General features: G+C 51.4%; 2 protein-coding genes across 4 annotated transcripts in view; one reads left to right on the plus strand and one right to left on the minus strand.

The window, feature by feature from the left end:
- The window catches only part of ABL2 (ABL proto-oncogene 2, non-receptor tyrosine kinase), a 44,200-nt gene extending 33,311 nt beyond the window's left edge, over nt 1-10,889 (plus strand). For both annotated transcript variants that reach the window (XM_056497734.1, XM_056497735.1), the window contains exons 6-11: nt 528-705; nt 1,287-1,471; nt 1,761-1,913; nt 2,734-2,823; nt 4,028-4,201; nt 4,749-10,889. In XM_056497734.1, the coding sequence (XP_056353709.1) occupies nt 528-705; nt 1,287-1,471; nt 1,761-1,913; nt 2,734-2,823; nt 4,028-4,201; nt 4,749-6,448 (2,480 nt within the window). In that variant the 3' untranslated portion in view covers nt 6,449-10,889. The remainder of the gene's footprint in view (nt 1-527; nt 706-1,286; nt 1,472-1,760; nt 1,914-2,733; nt 2,824-4,027; nt 4,202-4,748) is intronic.
- Nucleotides 10,890-11,291: 402 nt separating this feature from the next.
- TOR3A (torsin family 3 member A) lies at nt 11,292-18,981 on the minus strand. 2 transcript variants are annotated; one of them, XM_056497748.1, is made up of 6 exons: nt 17,937-18,981; nt 17,533-17,646; nt 16,644-16,909; nt 15,936-16,111; nt 13,838-13,962; nt 11,292-13,422 (listed from the first exon to the last, which is right to left on the minus strand). In XM_056497748.1, the coding sequence occupies exons 1-6, from the start codon at nt 18,247-18,249 to the stop codon at nt 13,172-13,174; spliced, it is 1,245 nt and encodes a 414-aa protein (XP_056353723.1). In that variant the 5' UTR covers nt 18,250-18,981; the 3' UTR covers nt 11,292-13,171. The 2 variants fall into 2 exon arrangements, with proteins under 2 accessions (XP_056353723.1, XP_056353722.1); XM_056497747.1 differs by having other exon boundaries at nt 15,936-16,165.
- Between the last annotated feature and the right edge of the window lie 1,480 nt (nt 18,982-20,461).

The following is a 20,461-nucleotide window of genomic DNA, read 5'->3' on the forward strand; positions in this document are numbered from 1 at the left end:
TTGTACAGTGACTGTAGCAAGGAGTCATCCCAGGAATGTGTGAGAATGCTGCTCTAGGAGCATGAACCACCATGCTGATTCCTTACCCAGCACATGGGAGTGCTTCACATTACTCTGTAGTGACATTTCAGTCTGGAAATTTTGCCAGCTGACAGGTACCTGCTTCCAGTTGGCTACTCTTCAGCTTTATGAAGGTAGAGAGGGAAAGAAACATAAACTGTGTTCATAATTCTCATTTTTCATTCTGTAACCTTTCAAAGAACAGAACTACTGCTTCATGTGTATTAGATAGGAATAGTGGTGCTTTCATAGACATGTTTCTCTCTGTCCATAAAGTGGATGGGGAGAAAAACAGGCAGAAGCCCTGAGTTCGGGCTGCACTGACCTGGGCCTTGTACATGGTTTCCCATGTACATGTTTCAGTTTCCCAGAGAAACACTCAGTGGTACAAAATGCAGTGAATGGCTGTTAAATCAGGAGCAGGGCTGGGAAAGGGGAGCTTTATTCACACCTGCTGTCCCTGGCAGGTGTGTGCACCCTGGAGCCCCCCTTTTACATCGTGACAGAGTACATGCCCTACGGGAACCTGCTGGACTACCTGCGGGAGTGCAACCGCGAGGAGGTCAGTGCTGTCGTGCTGCTCTACATGGCCACCCAGATCTCCTCTGCCATGGAGTACCTGGAGAAGAAGAACTTCATCCACAGGTGGGTGAGGGCATGTTCAGCTGGTACTGCTTCAGATTGCAATGATAAACAGGCTACCAGAATGATAGGCCAGGAATTTCAGCTTTTGGGGAGGTTTCTTCCATAGCTGGGATTCACAGTGATTTATCCATTGGCTGTGCTGGCTTCAGTACTGTCTTGCATTACCTTCTCACTAGGACTTTCATAGCAATCTTGTGCCCAACTGCCTGGCAAAACCTGTACCCCCTGTGTGCAGACAGTGTTCACCCAAAGTCCTGTTTAAATGCAGGTTAAGCCGTGCCATAAACCTGTTACCAGTGTGTGTGATGAGCTGCTGATCCCATCCCATCTATCCTCAGGAAACACAAACTTGGCACCATAACAGCCATCATTACTGAAAGCCTGATGGAATTTAAAGAATTAATCCTAATCCTGATTTACTTCATTGCTCCTAAGAATAAATCCACTCAGTTTCTGACACTATTCAGGGCAAAGCTTACCTTGCCTCTATGTACTATATACAGAGAGCACTTTTAGGGCCCCAAAACTACATTCAAAAACCCTTCTCCTGCTGCAGTAGTGTCCTTTGTTCCTTTGTACAGGGACCTGGCAGCACGGAACTGCTTAGTTGGAGAAAACCACGTGGTGAAGGTGGCTGACTTTGGTTTAAGTCGACTCATGACTGGTGATACCTACACAGCCCATGCTGGGGCCAAGTTCCCGATCAAGTGGACAGCTCCTGAGAGCCTGGCCTACAACACCTTTTCAATCAAATCAGATGTGTGGGGTAAGAAAACTCACCTTCAGTGTCCTTTGCTTGTTCATTTTAGTTTTATCTGCTAGCCCAGAGAGTGACTTGCTTTCTGGCCTGGGCAGAAACCTTTGTGAAGATGGTCACGTGCCAGGCCAGAACTTCATGAATCAATAACATTTTTAGCATGTGGTGTCTCCACCTAGACTGGCCTGAAATGCCTGCAAGGAAACAATGCTGCCTCAAGCTGCAGTGAAGGCCACAGAGTAATGAACAACACAAGGGCAGGCTCATAACCAGGAATTTTGTTTTCCTCCTTTTGCAGCCTTTGGGGTGCTGTTATGGGAAATTGCTACCTATGGGATGTCACCATACCCAGGCATTGACCTCTCTCAGGTGTACGATCTGCTGGAAAAGGGCTATCGGATGGAGCAGCCAGAGGGGTGCCCTCCCAAGGTGTATGAGCTGATGAGAGCATGTGAGTATCTTCTTCCAGTTTTGGGGACAAAGCCTGGGAAGGTGGGAGGATTCTATAATTAACAGCCTATTCTCCAGCAATACCTCATCCTCAGCATGTCAGAGTCATGGTGGGCTTCAGTTATCAAACAAAGAAAGTGAAGGATATTGCTGCTTAAAAAACCTTAAGGAAGCCCAAAAGCTGGGTACTCACATGATCCTAATGCAAAACAAGCAGAATGCCAGTCACTTTCCAGACTTTATGGTGATACCAGCAGTCAGTGCTTCCAGAATATGTTCCTCTAGTGCAGATTTCTAACTACAGAAATTACACTTTTCTTCATGATACTCTTCTGTAACTTTCCAAGCTCCATGTAGGATCAAGGCTCTCTCCTCCTCTTTCCCACACAGGGTGCACACATCTTTCTTTTGGAAGGGTCTGCCTGAATTTCAGTATTAAGAGCATGTGAGCAGGATGGTGCCTGGAGATTTTACACACTCAGTTATGCATGACTGGGCTAGACGTGTTCAGTTCAAGCAGCCAGGGTAGCAAATACAGAATTGTTCTTTGCCCAGAAAATTCAGAAAGGGGGATAGGGAGATCTGAAAATTCTGTAGAGTTGGCAGAGAGCTGGCATTTTTAGAATTGGTTCTCAAGATTTGTTTATGAGGATACAGTAGGGTAACTGACTGCTGCTATGAATCAGTGCCTGTGAATGACTCTAAAGCCTCTCTCTAAAGTCTAAAGTTTAACAGTAGGTCAAGATCTGACTACTTTCAGTCTCCTTGGACAGAAGAAAAATTCACCTCACTGAGACTTACTCTGCTTTCTGGCATTGCAGGCTGGAAGTGGAACCCACCAGACCGACCTTCCTTTGCTGAAACCCACCAGGCTTTTGAAACCATGTTCCACGACTCGAGCATCTCCGAGGGTGAGAGCTACTGCTGTTTTGTTCCTGAAACAGCACTGGAGGTTATCCCCAGAGTGCTGTGTCTCATGGATGGGCCCTTAAGGCTCATCTGCTGGCAGTGGGGTTGAAATGGAGCTTCATCCCTTATTCTTTTAGCCATAATTGGGATAAATAAGTTTACTTACTTGTTTCACAAATACTGAATAAACTTCAGACACATTCCAGTGCAGGGAACAGTGTCATTTCATTTGAGCACTAGGATGCCAAAGAGCTGATTCAAAGAATATTGTCACCTCTATCAGAGGAAAATCTCTTGTTTTCCAGACTGAGGAGTGAGGAATAGTAAGTGATGGAGAGAAAGAAAGATATATGAATATCACAGTCCCTTGCTGACTGCAGCAACTAGGTCATGAAATATTATTCTACCAGCCTCCACTTTTTAAAAATGTACTTTAATCTCTGGATTTTCTGCTTAGCTACTTCTAGGAGCAAATCTGTGCAGCTCAAGTCTGAAATAAAATCTACCAAGAGGTAAATACTGGTGAGGAATGTGACACTATTCAGCATACAAGCAGAAATGTCAGAGCATTCTGCTCAGTTTTTAAATTAAATATGCAACTGATCCATCAACTTCCTTTCTACAGAGAAAATACACCAGATGGAATTTTACTAGTGAGGATCTATAATAGGCACATCCAGTAGCCACCCAAATGCCAAGCTTGGTGTGGCCAGGCAGTCATGGGGTTTTTTTCTTTGTTTGTTTTCTTTTTCTTTTTGCTGACCTATTGTTGACATGCAATCTTCATTTCTTAATCTAGGGGGATCCAGTGCTTTGCCTCAAGCATTGCAGTTTAGATCCAGATCCAGGGAGGACACAGGGGGTGCATCAGTAGGAGGCACCTTTATTAAAAACAGGCATATGTATCCAGTGCTGCCTTTAGCTCTTGGGTAGCCCTAAATAGACCCCCTGTACAGATCCTACCTACTGCTTTTTTTAAGTCTGAATTTATAAAGATGTAAATGAATTTGAAATCGTTATGAAAAACATCTGATATGATGAATACCTCTAGACCTGAACAAAGATTAAATCCATAAATTATGTATTTCTCAGTCATGGATCTCTTCCTGCCAGTCTGTGTTTGCAGTAAAGACCCAGGGTTTGTTTTTTTTTTTTCCTCTTCCTTTGCTGGTCTCTGTTTTGACTGTTCCCTTTCTTTCCTTACAGAGGTGGCAGAGGAGCTTGGGAGAACAGCCTCGTCCTCATCCATAGTTCCTTACCTGCCCCGCTTACCCATGCTCCCCTCCAAGACAAGAACGCTGAAGAAACAGGCAGAGAACAAGGAGAACATTGAAGGAGCACAGGACACTGTGGAGCACTCAGCATCCAGCTCAGCACCAGGTGTGGGCACAGGGAAGCAGTGGGGCCATTGGTCTGGGTGTAAATTCCCAGAAAAACAGAGAACAGTGTGGCATGGCCATGCTTTGTGCTGCTTTGTCAATTATTTACTAGCACATGGAAGGCACTGTAGTTTTTTCAATGTTCTTTTAGTAAATCCCATTTTATTTTTTCTTTGAAATTTAGTTTTGCTGCATTTTTTTAAATGACAGCTTCAAAATTAAAGTTAACAATGCAGCAAGAGATTTTCTCCTATATTAGTGTATTTGGAAAGGAGCAGAAAATTACAGGAAGGGAGCAATAAACTGAAAGAGCAGCTCTTTTCTGATCTCTCTCCAAAGTGACCTTCTTAGTATAGACAACAGACAAGTCACATGCAGAAATGGAAAAAAGCAAAGAAAAAATAAAATACAAGTGCTCACTTCTTCCCTCACTCTATCTCTGCAGCACCTGGGCAGGTAAATACACCAGGCTTGTAAAACCCAGTGCAGGACAGGGAGGTGGAAATGGAAATGGATTGTCTGGATTAACACCTGTTTCTCCTGCCCAGGTTTCATCAGAAGCACACAGCCAACAGGCGGGTCCCCCGCACTGCCCCGCAAGCAGAGGGACAAGTCCCCCAGCAGCCTCCTGGAGGATGCCAAAGAGACCACGTTCACCAGGGACAGGAAAGGAGGCTTCTTCAGCTCCTTCATGAAGAAGAGGAACGCTCCCACACCTCCCAAGCGCAGCAGTTCCTTCCGGGAGATGGAGAACCAGCCCCATAAGAAATACGAGCTGACGGGTAACTTCTCCTCTGTTGCTTCCTTGCAGCACGTGGATGGGTTCTCCTTTGCTCCAGCGCAGCAGGACACCAGCCTGGCTCCCCCCAAGTGCTATGGAGGGAGCTTTGTGCAGAGGACCTTCTACAGCGAGGAGGGCACTGGGCCCAGCAGTGCTGGGGGTGTGAGCACTGGTGGAGGGTGGTCGGGCATCACTGGCTTCTTTACGCCACGCTTGATTAAAAAGACGCTGGGTTTGCGAGCAGGAAAACCCACTGGCAATGAAGAAGCTTCAAAGCCTTTTCCAAGGTCAAACTCTACATCTTCCATGTCCTCAGGGCTTCCAGAGCAGGATAGGATGGCAATGACCCTTCCTAGAAACTCCCAGAGGTCAAAAATTCAGCTGGAACGGACTGTGTCCACCTCCTCCCAGCCCGATGAGAGCACAGGGAGGGCCAGTGACCTGATTCCCAAAAGGTTTGAAGAAGGCCCTGCTTTGACCAGAGAGAGACCAAAAGCAAAACTCTTGCCAAGGGGTGCCACAGCGCTCCCTTTCCGAACTCCCTCCGCGTCGGAAGAAAAGGAGGGTCCAGGGCTAGTGGCAGCTCCTAAGGGCAAAGAAAAAAACAGTGGCCCACGACAAGGGGCCCTTGAGGATGGCGAGAGGCCAGGGTGGTCATCTCCAGTAAAGGCTGCAGCAATACTTCCAACCACTCATAACCACAAAGTGCCAGTCCTAATCTCACCCACTCTAAAACACACTCCAGCAGATGTGCAGCTCATTGGCACAGACTCTCAGGGTAATAAATTTAAGCTCTTATCTGAGCATCAGGTCACTTCTTCCGGCGACAGGGACCGGCCCAGACGGGTAAAACCAAAGTGTGCTCCACCTCCACCCCCGGTGATGCGGCTCCTCCAGCAGCCAGCTGCCTGCTCGGATGCAGCAGAAGAGCTGAGCAGCGTGGCGGGAGGGCAGCACGGACTGGAATCCAACGAAGGGAGTAAGAAGGCAGCAGCAGCAGCAGCAGCACCTGTTGGTGGAAAATCTGGGAGGCCCGTGATGCCTCCGCCTCAAGTGCCTCTGTCATCGTCTTCCACCTCCCCGGTGAAAATGGCCAATGGCACGGCCGGCGCCAAGGTCGCGCTGAGAAAGACCAAACAGGCGGCCGAGAAAATTCCTGCGGACAAGATCAGCAAGGAGGCGCTGCTGGAGTGCGCGGATCTGCTCTCGAGCGCCATCGCCGAGCCCACACCCAACAGCCAGCTGGTGGACACGGGCCACCAGCTGCTGGATTACTGCTCAGGCTACGTGGACTGCATCCCGCACACGCGCAACAAGTTTGCCTTCCGGGAAGCCGTGAGCAAACTGGAACTCAGCCTGCAGGAGCTGCAGGTGTCCTCGACAGCTGCTGGCGTCCATGGGGCGAACCCCGTCCTTAATAACTTATTGTCATGTGTCCAAGAAATCAGTGATGTGGTGCAAAGGTAGCTACTGTCAATCTGGGTAAGAGAAACACACACGGGGAGGGCGGGACTGTTTTTCTGTACTGATGCTTTCAAAAGGAAAGACTGATACTTGAGTATGTGAAGTACCTCAGATCACTGAGTTCTCCTCACGTTTACAGGTTCATCTCAAAAAATTGGGGATGGAGAGGGTAGATGAAAGCTGTAAGGGCCAGAACATCAAGGATCTGTCCCTACCTAGTCAGGTTGATCTGCTTGGTATGGCAAGGGAAAGAAAGTTCCTTCTCCTCCCCTGGAGAGGCAGGAGAACCGAAGGCAGGTTCTCCCTCTGGGCAGGATGGTGGTGACAGCTAGAGTCCTAGGGTGGCTGCAGCTGCCTGGCTGCACAAATCCTGCCCTGACTGCACTCACTGTGCTTTGCTGTCCTGACAAGGCCAAGGAAAGGCACTGGGGCTCTGCTGGTACCGACGGCAGAGCAGCCAGAGCGGCTCCGGGGGCAGTCGTGCAGTTGGGGGAAAGGTCTAATGCACTGACAGTATTCAGAGCTGCTGGAGGTGGATGCACTGGTCTGGATGGCTTGACTTCCACAGCACTGTTGCTGCTGTAATGAGAACTGCAAGATTAGTTAATATATGAAACTGTCCCTTTTCCCTCCTGTCCACCTCATCCACCATGTTCTCATCATCATTGTATTGGAAGCATCAGGGATGCTGGGCAGACTTACCACTGGAATTCCCCCTTCCCACCACACAGCCTTCACTCAGCTGATACCTATTTCTAGTGGTCTAGCACAGGTGCTGCTTGATGATCATTTTTGAGTAGTTTGGGGCTCTTGCACAATTTGCCAATGTTGTTGTTGGGGTGGGTGGGTTATTTCTTTTTTTCAGCTCTAGATTGTTTTTAGCTTGTTACCAGGTTGACTCCCCAGTTCAGTTTGATCACCTTAGGACCCATGGTAAGGTAGAGCCTCTGGCCCCCTGGCTGTTTTCCACATTCCTTTAGCAGTCACAGCACTGCAGGGCCAGCTGGAGAACCAGAAGTACAGCCCAGCTTGCCCACCACATATCCTTACAGCTGCAGGATTCCCTGGACCTGTCCCTGACCCTTCACACTGCCAGATTCCTGGGATTGGTTCTGATGCTTACCTGTCTCACAGGCTTCCAGCTTCCCTGCATCCTGAGGTGATAAGGTATGGCAGCACACAGGGAAACACCACAGGCATCTCCATGTATTTATTCCCATATTTTAAAGGCTAGACCAGAATCCTGCACTGTGGTGTAGGCAATGTGCACATAACCTGTGCACTCCTCTGCCTGAGGCGTGGCAACAAAAGCTGTGGCCCTACCTTGAAGGGCTCCCTCTGGGTCTCTTAATGCCTTCTAAGCACCCCAGAAGGAGAGCAGCTGAGTGGTTGGCATTGCCATCCTTGTTCCTGCTGCTGTTTGGAGACTGTTGTGGCCTCACAAAGCTGGTCACAACTCCCCAAGGTGTGAATGTTCTGGCAAGAAGAGCTCAGTTGCTGGTTTGTGAGAGGAAAGGAAACAGGTCTGAAACCTGGCTCCAGACACACCTTACCTGCATGCTGTGCTCACTTCACACTGCTGGTGATAGAGGATCTCGCTTGCTTTGCACCTTAAGTCTCTGGGGTTTTTTGCCTAAAACGCTTTTTAAACTTGTTTTTCAAGTGTGGCTGTGCTGCTTTTAGTCTGAGCATTTAGAGTGGAGCTGTGGCACTGGTGTGACTTCAGAAGATGGGCACTTCCCTTTCTGTCTAGAAGCACATGTTGGTGCTTGGAAGCCGGCTGGGTGTCTCAGCAAGTGTCTCTCTTTTTTCCACAGAGCATAGTGAGACAGGCTTGGAAAAATCATTAGGAATGGGCTGGTGTCTGAGAATCCTCATTTCATTGCTGGTCTGAGCTAAGCAAAGTTGTTTCAGGGTGCATGGAGACACAGTAGAGGAGCAGCATGGGAGGTACAATGGAGCAGTGAGTTTCTGTGGCCCAGTAAGTGAAGTGCTGGGGGGAAAAAGAACCAAGCAACCCCTTGAGCTGGCAAGTCCTCATCCCCTGCAGCCCTGGAGGCTGTCCCAAGGCTCTTCTCCAGCCAGAGTACCAACCCCTTATCTCCTAGACTTTACTGAGGGCTTTGGTGGTTTACCTTATCTCTTTCAGTCATCTTCATGGAAGGTGTGCATCCACACTAACTGCCTTTGGAAAGGTGACCTGCAAAGGGAGGGTGGCTTGTGGCATTGCTTCACATGGCCTGTCAAACAATCAGAAGAATTTAGAAGGTGAGGGGCTTTCTTTGGGGCAGAAGGGCAGGTCTTGCTTACCCTGGCAGATCATCACATGGTTCCTTCATTGTACTGCTGCTCAGCCTGGGACAAATGGGCTGGAACTGAAGGGATTCCAGGGGAAAGGAATTTTAACCAGGACATCTTAAAGCTTAGCCCAATTCTGATGAATATTGATGAGTATTTTGAAAGAAGCCTTTTTTTTTTCCCCCCCTAAATGCCAGTCTTCCAGAAAAACTACAGCAAAAGTGATAGGATAGCAATATGGAATTCCTAACTACTGGAACTCCCCTCTTGCAGCCCTTTCTGAAGAAAGCAGCTGTGTCCCAATGAACACTGGCCATCCCCACTTCCTTCCAGATGCCCCATTGTCTCCTTGCCCTCAAAGCAGAGATGGGCAGTGGGACAGGGGAGCATCCAATGCTTTTCCAGAGTCACAGAATGGCTGAGGTTGGAGGGTCCTTTGGGGATCACCTGGGCCAAACACTCTACCCAAGCAGGGCCACCAAGAGTCACCTGGGAGGACCATGTCCAGGCAGCTTTTGGGTGTCTCCAAGCACAGAGACTCTACAACCTCTATGCCCAGCACAGGAGCCTTTTTAGTTCTGACCCCTCCTGTGGTGCAGAAACAAAGGCCAGTGGAATTTGGGGATTCACCTGTTGTCACTCTCATGGAATGTGTTTTCTCTGCTCTTACCTGTCATCTAACATCAGGCAGGCAGATTGTGGCAGAGGTAGTGCTGACTTGACAGGTTTTTTTTTCCTCCTAAAGTGAAGGCTGCAGAATTGCTGGGACTTCTGCTGCCCTAGAGTGTTTTATTCCCAAACTGCAATGTTCCCCTGCCATCCTAAGGATGCTATCTGGGAAAGCTGGTTCTGCTGTAAATCACCATCCAGTTATTCTCCCTTCCACATTTACTTCTAAAACTTTGACCATTCCCTCTCCCTTTAGCTAGGTCTGGCTTTCTCTTCAGCCTTAAGGGTCTCCACTGTGGCCAATTCTCTGTTTTCAGCCTGGCACCGGATGTGCAAAGGAATGTGTGGGTGCTGATACCCCGTTTGTCCCAGTGAAGAGCACTTCATGTTCCATGGTTTGGGGCAGGGGAGAAGGCATAAATCCTGTTGTTTTTTCTCCTCAGCACTGTCAGGCAGCCATGGGGGGGCACTGCTGGAGCTGGGCTCTCTCACTTGCACTGCTATGGGCCAGAATTTAAAGCAGTCGTCCTTGCCATGGGGATGGCATCCAGGGGCTGCCAAGCACAAAACACAGCATGAGCTCAGGGGGGCACTTTCTCTTCCTACCACTTGTGGGAATTAGCTGACTCACTGGTGCAATTCTCTCTTCTTCCTGCACTGTACACCCTTCTTAATCCCAAAGTGGTGCCCTAGATTTAGTCATGTCCTTCATTAGTGTGGGCAGGGGTGAAGCTGAGCTAAGTCTGGGTCTTGGGACTGCACCAAATTTAGCCAGTGGGAAAGGGGAACTGAAGGGAGCAGTGTTGCTGATGGAGAGCACAGCAGGGAGGGAGAGGATGGCTGTGCTTGTCCTCAGCACATTTCTCCTGGATGCCACTGGCTTTGTGTCCCTGAGACACGGCCAAACAAAAGTGTTGACATCTGTCAGGGTGTTTTTGCAGGGGTTGTGGGGCACAGGGAACAAACCCTGCAGTGCACACAGAGCAGGCCCTCCCCACCAGGCAGAGGTGGGGGGTGGGTTACACTGTGCAGCCACAGAGTAATCCCAGCCCTCCTGTCCTACCACTTACCCGAGGCAGGCTTTTCCTCTGGGGCATGCACAGCACTGAAGGCACCAGTGACTCCAGAGCATGGTGGCTACAGAGCCATCAGGCTGCTGCCTTCTCTGTGACACACTCACCTCAGCCCTGCTGCTCATCAGGGCTGAAAGGTAGAGACTGCAGCACGTGGAAACCTGCCAGGGCACTGTCTGTGCTGGGGTTGTGCTGCAGATCCCTGGAGGGTAGAACAAAGCCCTCAGCCCATTCTCTGGTGGCAGGTAACAGGAGGCTCTGGGACACTGATTTGTTTCTCACAGCTCCAAGCTCAGCAATCAATGTCTGTACCAAAGGAGGTCGTTCTTCCCCACGTCTGTTGTGCACAGGAGGTGGAGCCTGCTCGGCTCACATGGCACTGTTTGTATTGGTAGTGAACTTGCTGAGGGCAGGAATGGATTGAAATGAAACACGTTAATCACCAATCACTCTTAGCAGTGTTGTCAACTGTTTTTGTTTTTTAATTGTTATTGTAATATATTTTGGTTGTTTTTCTAATTTAATTCTCTCACTATCGTCTGACTGTGAACTGCGAACAGTGTTAAACTTGATGTAAATAAGGCCCTTGGCAGGGCCTCTTTGCCTGTCGTTCCACAAAGTTTTGCCAATTTGCATTTTGTTTTAAATAAAGGTTGCAATATTTTATTGGCAAAAACCACTTGAGTAGATGCTGGGTGGTTTTTTTTTTCTTAATGAATATTTGAAGCTGTTCAATCCTGACCAGAAGCTGGTGCATTCAGGTAGAAAAAAAATGTTAAAAAGAGAAATAATTTAATTCCAGCAGGTTGCAAAAAAAGCAGTATCTTTATTTATGCAGTATGTATTTAGAAGCAGACTGTTGCCCTGGTGTGGTCAGAGAGCAGCTCCTGCTGTTGTAGGGTTGATCAGAGCTCAGCCAGGTGTGAGACAGACACTCGTGACCCAGCAGAGTGCAGCTCTGGCCTCGCCCTCATCACTGTCACCTCCCTCAGCAGCCACAGCCAGAGCTGCTCCATGCCCACCTCAAACCAGTCCCCCACTGACCTCCTGCCACCCCACCTGTGGCAGCCTGGCCCAGCTGAACACTTCTCAACATTTAGAAAAAATCCCATGTTACCCTGGCTTACACACACCCTTTTGGTAACTAACCTTCAACAAACATCTTGCTAAACTTTCTGCCCAGGTGACCAAACAACCCAAGTTGTGTCCTGTGAGGCAGCAGCCTGCCTGCCACAACTGGAGGCATTGCCCCCGGTGCTTCCTAGGTTTCTGACACTGGAAATTAACCATAAACCAAGTCTCAGAAATGCCTGATCACACATGCTGGCACAGCCTGAAGGTCCATTCCACACAGCTGAGTTAAGCTGCCTGCACTGGCTGAGCAGTGGGAGTGAGCTGGCTCATCTCTGCCTTGGACTATGGAGCCATGTTAGATAAGAGAGCCAGCGTGCCCCGAGGGAAGCAGGATCAAAGTCAGCGGGGCCCTGACGTGTCTGTCTGGTCAATCTTTCCCAGAGGTCATGCTGCTCATCACTGGCACTGCAAAATGGGTCAAAGCTTAAAATAGACCAAAGGTCTCCCTTGTGGGGTGGCCAGGAAGCCAGGCCCTGTCCTTGGCAGGTGCAGTTTCACTCCTGGCCAGCACAGCCCTGTTGGAAGGGAGTTTTGACCCAGAGGTCACAGAGTGATTCCCATAACACTGATGAAATTTTTTGGAGCTGCTGCACTTATCATCTGGTGACTACCCAGACAGCAAACAGCCCCTTGTAATAGTAATAATAATAATGCTGATACCAGCCAAAAAAACAAAGCATGAAATGTACTGAAGACAAAAACCAAAAAAAAAGAAGGAAAAAACCCAAGCTTTTACTGCATCCATGAAAACTCATTTGACTGCAGCCTGATGCTTCAGCCATCCTCCTCATCTGCCCTCTGCCCTTGGCAGGGGAGTTCTCTCCCCTTTTTGGTTTTGCAGTGAAGAAAATGGGCTCTTCACCAACCCACTCAGAAAAATATCTGCAGCAGAAGTTCCCCTGACGCCAGCAGCTGTTTCCATACAACAGAAGACTCCAGCGAGAGGCGGACACTCCAAGGTGAGAGCTATGGATTTGGCATCTCCAGAGGAGATTATTCAGTCCTTTTCTCCCTGCCCAGACTACCATCCTGGCCCATGTGCCCCTCAGCAGCAGACACCTTAGAAAGGCATGAGAGCAAAAATGGCAAAAAACTCAAGCAAAACAGTTCTGGGTGATCTTATAAAGTGACTGAGAAAACTGGGGACAGGAACATGGCTTCAGCCATGCAGTCTCAACAGGACCAGCCTGTCCAAGGCCTCCCTTCACCACACAGCAACAGACCAAGGACTTGGGCATTCCCAGCCTCCACTCATATGGAACAGCATCTGCCAGCAGAACAACATCAGCCCTTCAGGCTACTGTCAGCTAAAAGAAGGGACTTAAAACACCAGACAGACTCCAAATGCAGCCGAGCACAGGCTGTCCCCACATCCCAGGTGTAAGGGATGCACCTCCTTCCCTGCAACAGTTCTGGGAGTAACAGGGGGTTTAAGTCTCTGTTAAGTCCTGCTGCAAGTGCCTGGCTGGGTCATCTGCTTCTGACCCTGTATGAAGAGAGCAGCTCCCAGAGTGCAGAACCACCTTCAGCAATGCATGGTCCCACCTGGTGGTCAAGGAAGGAAATAGTTGATGCGCTGGGGCACGGATTTGCAGCCCTGTGCAGAGAACAGCTTCTCCTCTTTGGGGACAAACACCATCATCTGGGCCACCTCGTCGAGCGTTGCCTCGGTGTAGGGGAGCCCCCGCGCCAGGAAGGCGTCCCGTGCGCAGAGCTTCACGTGCTGGTATTCCAGAGGCAGGAATGGCACCACGAAATCGATCAGCTTCTCTCTGAGGAGGTGGCTGTGGGCATAACTGTTCTCTGAAGCAGAACACAAGACCAGGCAAACTCATAAGCTTCACCTGAGAGCATCATCCCTCTGTGAGGCCAGGCTTGGCTCCGAGGGGCTCATCCAGCCGTGGGTGGTGGGACCCACTTGTGCAGAGCTGCTCAGCACTCTGAGTACAGAGCATGTCTAGGAATCATGCCGAGGGAAGCCTTGGTACTGCCCTGTGACATTGAGCTGCCTCTTGCTCCCAGCCATTTCCAGGGCTGAAAGGGGCCTTCTCCCTCCCCATGTGCCTTGGCTCACAGGGGCCAAGTCAGGGGCTCTCGCTGTCAACAACCCCAGAGTGAGGGCTTGTTCCCCCCCACAGCCCTGTGACACAGGTGGATGGGACAGTGCAGAGGGGCAGCTTTGCAGGCCCAGCACCCCCTGAGCAAGCCCAGCTCTCACCTGCAGCCTCCTGCAGCTCCAGCCGCAGCCGCTGCTCCAGGAGCTCCAAGGAGATCTCCTCCCGTGCCCGGCCCGCTCGCCAGAAGTCCAGGGCCACCTCATTGATGGTGTTGCCACCAAGATTGCTGTGGGCACAGAGGGAAGTCACTCAAGATTTGCCACAGAGCTGAACAGCTGAGAGCTGCCAGCACCTTCCCTGCAGACAGGCCCCAACAGTTCTGTTGGCAAACAGAGGATCTGCTGTCTAGGATCAGCACATGGAGAGCCAGCCTTCTTCCCAAAGAGCCCCTTTTCACAGGCTCTGATGGAGCTGTCTGCCATCCTGCCAGCTCAGACCCAGGGCAGCAGAATCTTCCACCTCCCTCAGTCCCCTGCCTGGCTTGGGAAGCTGTTGACCTTGCAGGTGACACCTGGCTCCACACCAAACGCTGAACAAGCCACCACAAAGTCCAGGTTAAAGGGCAGAGCATGTGGCAGGAGTCCCACTGGAAGTAAAGGTCCAGGGCAGGGATTCAAGTGGCAGCCCAGGACTTGGCTAAGCATCCTCTGCCCTTGGGACAAAACAGCAGCACAGCTCCCACCTAAGGACACCCCCAGACACCCATGGGACAGCTCTGTGGTGGGATTTGCAAGGTCCTGGCAGCTGTTGAGGGTCCCAGGACAGCCCTTCACCCTGGAAAGCAGGTCCAGAAAAGGTGTCCCCTTCCAAGTGCTAGTGAGGGTTTTGCTCCCAGCCCTGAATGCCCCAATGAACTGGGAACCAGCTGGATGCAGAGCTTGTGTGGGGGGGAGGCACAGATCTTGCACCCCATCCTCATGTCAGAGGCTCTGGACCCCAAATGGAAGGCAGGGAAAATTAAAAAGCCACCATGGTTTCCCACCATGCCCCCACCCCTTGTCAGGAGAAAACAGCTTGTACTGATCCTGCTCCCAACCCAAACTTGGCAGAAAAAGCCCCTTCTGACTGGCAGCCAGCCCCAGCCCATCCCCAGCTCCCACACCTGGGCCGAGCTGCAGGACTGTGCTAGTGTCCACAGAGCCCTGGGGCAGAGCCATCCTCCTAAGCAGGTTAGTGTCACACTGCCACCAGGGATGATGAAACCCCTGGGATTATGCACTGCTGCAGTTCAAGGCACCCTGCTCCCCTCTGTTTGCTGGCAGAGGAGCGTGACACAGTGTCCATTCCTGCCCTTCATGGCTCACCAGGCAGGACACAAGGTCAGCCCAGTGCAGCTGGCAGCATGTCCCACCCTGTGCTGAGCAACAGGGCAGGACCTGCCCCTTCCACCACTGCTCCTTCCCCACAAGTGGAACTCAAGTGTGGTGAGTTCCACAGGCACTGGGCACACAGACAGCTCCTCCACAGGCAGGGAAACCTCACCGAGGGAACCATCAAATTTGGAGGTTGGAACACTTGCCTGGATGGTGGGAGATGGAGGAGGAATGCTTTGCTTACCTCCAACCAGTAGGAACAGCTCCTGCCAGAGCCAAGCTCAAGGCTGCAATTCTTAAACTGAAGGGGGCCCAAGATGCTAACCTCTCACACTTCAGGGGCACTTGAGTCAGGTGCCTGCCTCACATCCTGGTTTTGAGATGTCCCATTTCTCCCTCCAGCCGCATCCCACCCAGAGACAGCACTGGGGTGCACTGTGCCCAACTCCTGGGAAAGGAACCAACTAAACCAGGCTGTGCTGATGGCAGGATCAGCCTCACAGCACCTCAGTCTGCAGCCACAGCCAGACAGTGGGAGCTCCCTAGCTCCCAGTGCACAGGAACTTCCCACCAAGATCTTCAGCCCCAGCTTTGCTCCCTGCAGTGTGACATCTCCTGCTCAGCTAGGCAGGGTGACACCATGTGAACTGACTCTGCTTCCTTGCCTCCAAGTCTAGACACTGCCTCAGGGGTCCCAACTGAGCTGGACCTCAGTCCTCCTGCAAATGCCCTGCACCCATAGGTAAAACTGGACATGGAGGAAACCACCACAAGAGAACAAGGTATCTGTGCCCTCCCCTGCAGCCTCAGCCCCTTGTACCACACACCTCTGGGGACAAACACCAGCACTTGCTTCCTCCCCCTCCCTTTGGGGGACCAGAATCACCTGAGGAAAAGGAAGATGGTTCTGTGCTGATCCTCCTGGCCCTCGCTGTCGTGCTGAGCCATGAAGGGCCGGATGGCATCCAGGAGGCTGGAATGCAGCTTCTCGGCCTCGTCGAAGATGAGCAGGGCCTGCCTGCAGCGCTGCAGGGTCTCGCTGATCTGCCTCTGCAGCTGCGCCTGACAGCAGCAGGGAGGGGCGTCAGCAGCCCCGGGAGAACTCAGCAAGCACAACTGCTGTCTCCTCCCACCCAGCAGGACAGGGCACAGAGGGGAAGGGCAAAGGCAGGAAAACGAGTGAGGTGAGATAAATTATCAAGTGAAGGAAAGAGGAAAGAAAGAAGTCAAGTGGTGCAAAGGCAGCCACCCACCCTGCCACAGACTGATGCCCAGCCAGTCTCTGAGCAATGGCTTCCTGTCCCCAAACACCCTCCCTGCAGCTTTTACTCCTGAGCATGACAGTAAATTATGTGGAATATCCTGTTGGCACTAGGGCTCAGGCTTTGGTGTGTCCCAAACTTCTTGTACCTCAGCCTACTGATCTCAGGGGCTGAGTGGGACAGGGGGGAAGCCTTAGGCTGTGCAAGCACTGCTCAGCAGTAGCCAGGACAGCGCTGTGGGATCTAGTTTCACTCACAAAGCCAAGGCCCTGCCCCACATGGCTGCTGGGAAGGACATGAACCCCAGCCCAGCAGACTGGAGCATCCCTCACCTTGTAGGAGTCCACGTAGTTGTGATGTGGGAAGTGGAGGAGGGAGACGAACACCCTGACACAGTCGCTCTTCAGCCCGTCCCGGTACAGGTGACTGGCCACCATCCGAGCCACAAAGTTCTTTCCTGTACCAGACCAGCCGTGGAAGGACAGGACCAGAGCCCTCCGGGGCTGGGGGCTCTGCAGGAACCCCCGCACTGCCCGCACCACCACCTCCTTGGCCAGGTGCTGCCCGTGGAGCTGCCCACTGAGGTCTGCCTCCAGCCCTGCACACAGAGAGCAAAACTCAGCCTTCAGCTGCCAGCACAGCTACTGCAGGTGGCAATAAGAGGAGAAAAGGTGGCAGGGCTGCCTGGCGGAGAGGACTCAGAAGTGGCATTAAAGTCACAGGCTGCCTGTGCCCTGCCTACAGCAGCCTCTGACACCAAAAAGACACAAATCTTCCACTGACTCCTTTTTTCCTTTAGGAAGAGGTGGAGATGTTTGGCAGCTGCAGAGAACACTGTTGCCCAAAGGCCCTCCCAAGCTCCCAGCACAGGGTTTGCATACCAGGAGCCTCAGGAACAGCAAAACACAAAGATACCTACTCATGGCTTACACACAGGTCTCAGTGTGCCCTCCCAGCCTAGGGCAGGGTCCTGGGCCAGTTTGGATCCCAGTGCATGTGCCTGGAAGCTATGGGATGCTCTTGGCAAGCTAGAGAAGATAAGCTGTGCAGTAATGAACAAACTCTCTTTGGTCTCAGAACTTCAAAGGGGACACAGGACTGAGCTCAGCCTCTCACCCTCCCACAGCTCAGCACCCTACTCAGGAAAGCCCTTTACTAACATCACTTTCTATAACAGGAAAAACCCCTCCAAACAAGCCACACAAGCAGCACAGCCCCTACCTGTGATGTTGTTGGTTATCCTGCAGTCTCCTGTCTCGCAGCACTGGCCGAAGCTGCAGTACCAGCCCGAGAGGATCTCCAGGTAATCCCGGCCGATCAGAGGAAAGCCCCAGCCTGGAAACGGGAGCAGTGTGAGCGGAGAGGTTCCAGGAAAGTGGCTTTTTCACACTGAGAGCAGACACCCTGCTCCGGGCAGCGCTGGCTGCAGCGGGGACAGCGAGCTCGGAACCGGCAGCGGCGGGTTCGGGGCAGCCCCGAGCGCTCCCCTCAGCCCGGGCCCAGGGGGACACCCGGGCAGAACCCCGGGGAGGAAGGGCAGCGCCTCAGGAGCCGGGGGCACCGCAGGGCCCGGTCCCGCTGCTGCTCCCTGGGATGGGACAGAGAGAACCGAGCAAGGCGCTTACCTGGGACGGGACCGGCCTCTCCTTCCCTCCTCCGCTGCTTCTCCTCCTCCTCGCAGCCCTCCTGCCACACCTTGCACGCCAAGTACTGCCAGTACTGCTTGGAGAGAGCACCCACAGCTCCCAAATGCTTCTTCACGGCCTCGTACCTGGCCGTGCCCCACGGCCCCCGCTCCGGGCCGGGTGCCGGCTCCTCTGGCCAGGGGCCCCGGGGCCGCGGGCCGGTGCCGGGGCTGCCCGAGCCGCCCAGCAGCAGCAGCAGAAGCAGCGCGCAGCAGCCGAGCCCGCGGCGGGCCGGGAGCCGGGCCGGGCCCATAGCAGCGATGGCCCCGAGCCGGGCTGATCTCACTTCCTGGGCCGGGCCCGGCCCCACAGAACCGAACCCCGAGCCCGGCGAGGCTCCGGCCCCGCCCCGGGCCCGCCGCGAGGGGAAGGAGCTGGAGAGGTGCCCGCAGCTCCCGGACACCGCCTCCCGACGGAGGAAAATAATGTTTGTAAAGTAGCCCGGCCGTTCGGCTGGGGTTGTGCAGCCACCGACACGAGAGCAAATGGCAGCTGCTGCTCAGTGTCCTTTCAAAAGGGACACCAAAATCAGAGGCAGAAACAAGGGAGCAGCGTGTGAGTCAGCTCGGCTCTCCAGGCTGAGGCTGCCGCCCGCTATCTTGGCATCCTAACTGAGACCAAAGCCGAAGTGCTCTGGGAATCAAAGGATTTCAAGGTTATCCTACATGCCCAGAAAAATCAAAGTAAGAAGGATAGAATAAATAGAATGAGTCCATCCTGGTAATTCCCTGGTCCAGGTGGATGAGAGGGGGTGCAGCCTAGGCATGGAGCAGAGTGCATCACCATCTACAGGTGCCTGCAGATATTGCACAGCAGCGTTTCAGATACTGGCACTAACAAACCGGCCCCTTCCAGCTACAAAGCAGTGAGCTTTAACCTGAACACCACTTGCAACAACTTAAACAGAACTAAAAATAGTGCATTAAATAAATGAATTAAAAATCAAACTTACTGTAGCCATAGCAAAATAAACTGCTGTCAGCCTTTCTGAAACTAGCTGAGGCACCTCAATCATTTATACACATTTATAAAAAAGTTCGTAGCTGAAACATTCAAACTTTGCCCAGCCAGGATAACTGCTCTAGCTGAAAAGAGCTTATTAAAAGGGGCAGATGTAGTAAAAAATAGATGTTCCAAAGGAAAAAAGAAAACTCTGAAGGATGAACTGACTGTTCAACACTGCACCAGCTCATGGCATAATTCCTGGGATGTCAGCCCTGCCCAAGTGCAGCACACAGTAAGAACCAGAAGGAAAAACAGAACTTTTTTAGGAGGCACAGGCTGCCCAGAGAAGCTGTGGCTGCCCCATCCCTGGAAGTGTCCAAGGCCAGGTTGGATGGGGCTTGGAGCAACCTGGTCTGGAAGGTGTCCTTGCTCATGGCAAGGACTTGGAACAAGATGATCCTTAAGGTCCTTTCCAACCCCAGTCATTCTGGGATTCTGTGAAGGGGGGTTAGGAAGCACATGGGGTTTTTTCCTTCCTCTGTTGAAACCCAAACTGTAGTTTGCTAATCTTGAGGTGAGTCTGACAGCAGAGGCAGCTGCAGGGACCTGCCCAGCCCTAGAGCTGATGGGAGGATACTCAGCTTGTCACTCACAGCTGGTTGTTCCAAGCAGTCAGTCCTGGTGAGCAGCAGCCCCCTGATTAAAACTCCACCACCTCAGCTGTCTGAAAACAACACCACAAGAAATGGTTATACCTGGCTTATTCCACACCCCAATGCAGCTTGGGACAAGCAAACACCCAGAGGGAGCCTCACAATCCAGAATTTCATTTATAGGCTGTGTAGGGAAATGCCATACACCCATCTTTTAGTTTTTCCCCCATTTCCATACAGCAATTTCTTCTGCATATCCCTCTCTGCACTCTGACAGAAGGCAGGAGGAGAAGAGTCTCTCTCCAGAGCTCAGCATAACACAGCTCTGGATTAGATCACTAAATAAAAGAAAGATCTAGAATAAGGGTATGACAGCAGCCCTTTCCCCTAATTCCTTTTTTCCCCACAAAGTCCTATCTATCCCCAGTCTCTTAAAAATATTGAGATTCTACAAAGAACAAATCACCAGTCCCACACTTGGAATATATGAACTTAAGACTTCCTAATTTTTAGATCCAATAAAAAAATTGTAGGGAAAAGATTTGAGAACTTCAGAGAAAGTGGTTCTTTTCAACCCCCTTTGGTTCTCCATTGGCTCAAAGTTGTGTTCATTCTTTTGTAAAAGTACATTTGTTACATAATCAGAAACAATAAAATCTCCCAGTTATACAAATTCTCACACTGTTACTATGGCCAACCACTCCAAAAAAAGAGCAGCAGCACAACAAAGTGCTTGAAACAACAGCTCTCCAAACTGCCAGTTTCTGCCTGTCAGAATTTAAAAGCATCTGTAGCTGTTGAACTGCTCATACACAAGCAAGAATCCTGTCCCACTTCCTGAGCAAATTGGTACCTCAAAAATAGAGA

This window comes from Oenanthe melanoleuca, chromosome 8 (assembly GCF_029582105.1).
Source record: "Oenanthe melanoleuca isolate GR-GAL-2019-014 chromosome 8, OMel1.0, whole genome shotgun sequence".
Classification (NCBI taxonomy): domain Eukaryota; kingdom Metazoa; phylum Chordata; class Aves; order Passeriformes; family Muscicapidae; genus Oenanthe; species Oenanthe melanoleuca.

Bases quoted from the DNA above. Each gene is read 5' to 3' on its own strand.
- TOR3A (XM_056497747.1), bottom strand. From the start codon at position 18,249: ATGGGCCCGGCCCGGCTCCCGGCCCGCCGCGGGCTCGGCTGCTGCGCG. The intron at 16,910-17,532 runs GTAGGGGCTGTG...CTCTGTGTGCAG, and splicing joins GATAACCAACAACATCACAG to GGCTGGAGGCAGACCTCAGT. The intron at 13,423-13,837 runs GTGAGAGCTGGG...GTTCTGCTTCAG, and splicing joins GGAGCTGCAGGAGGCTGCAG to AGAACAGTTATGCCCACAGC.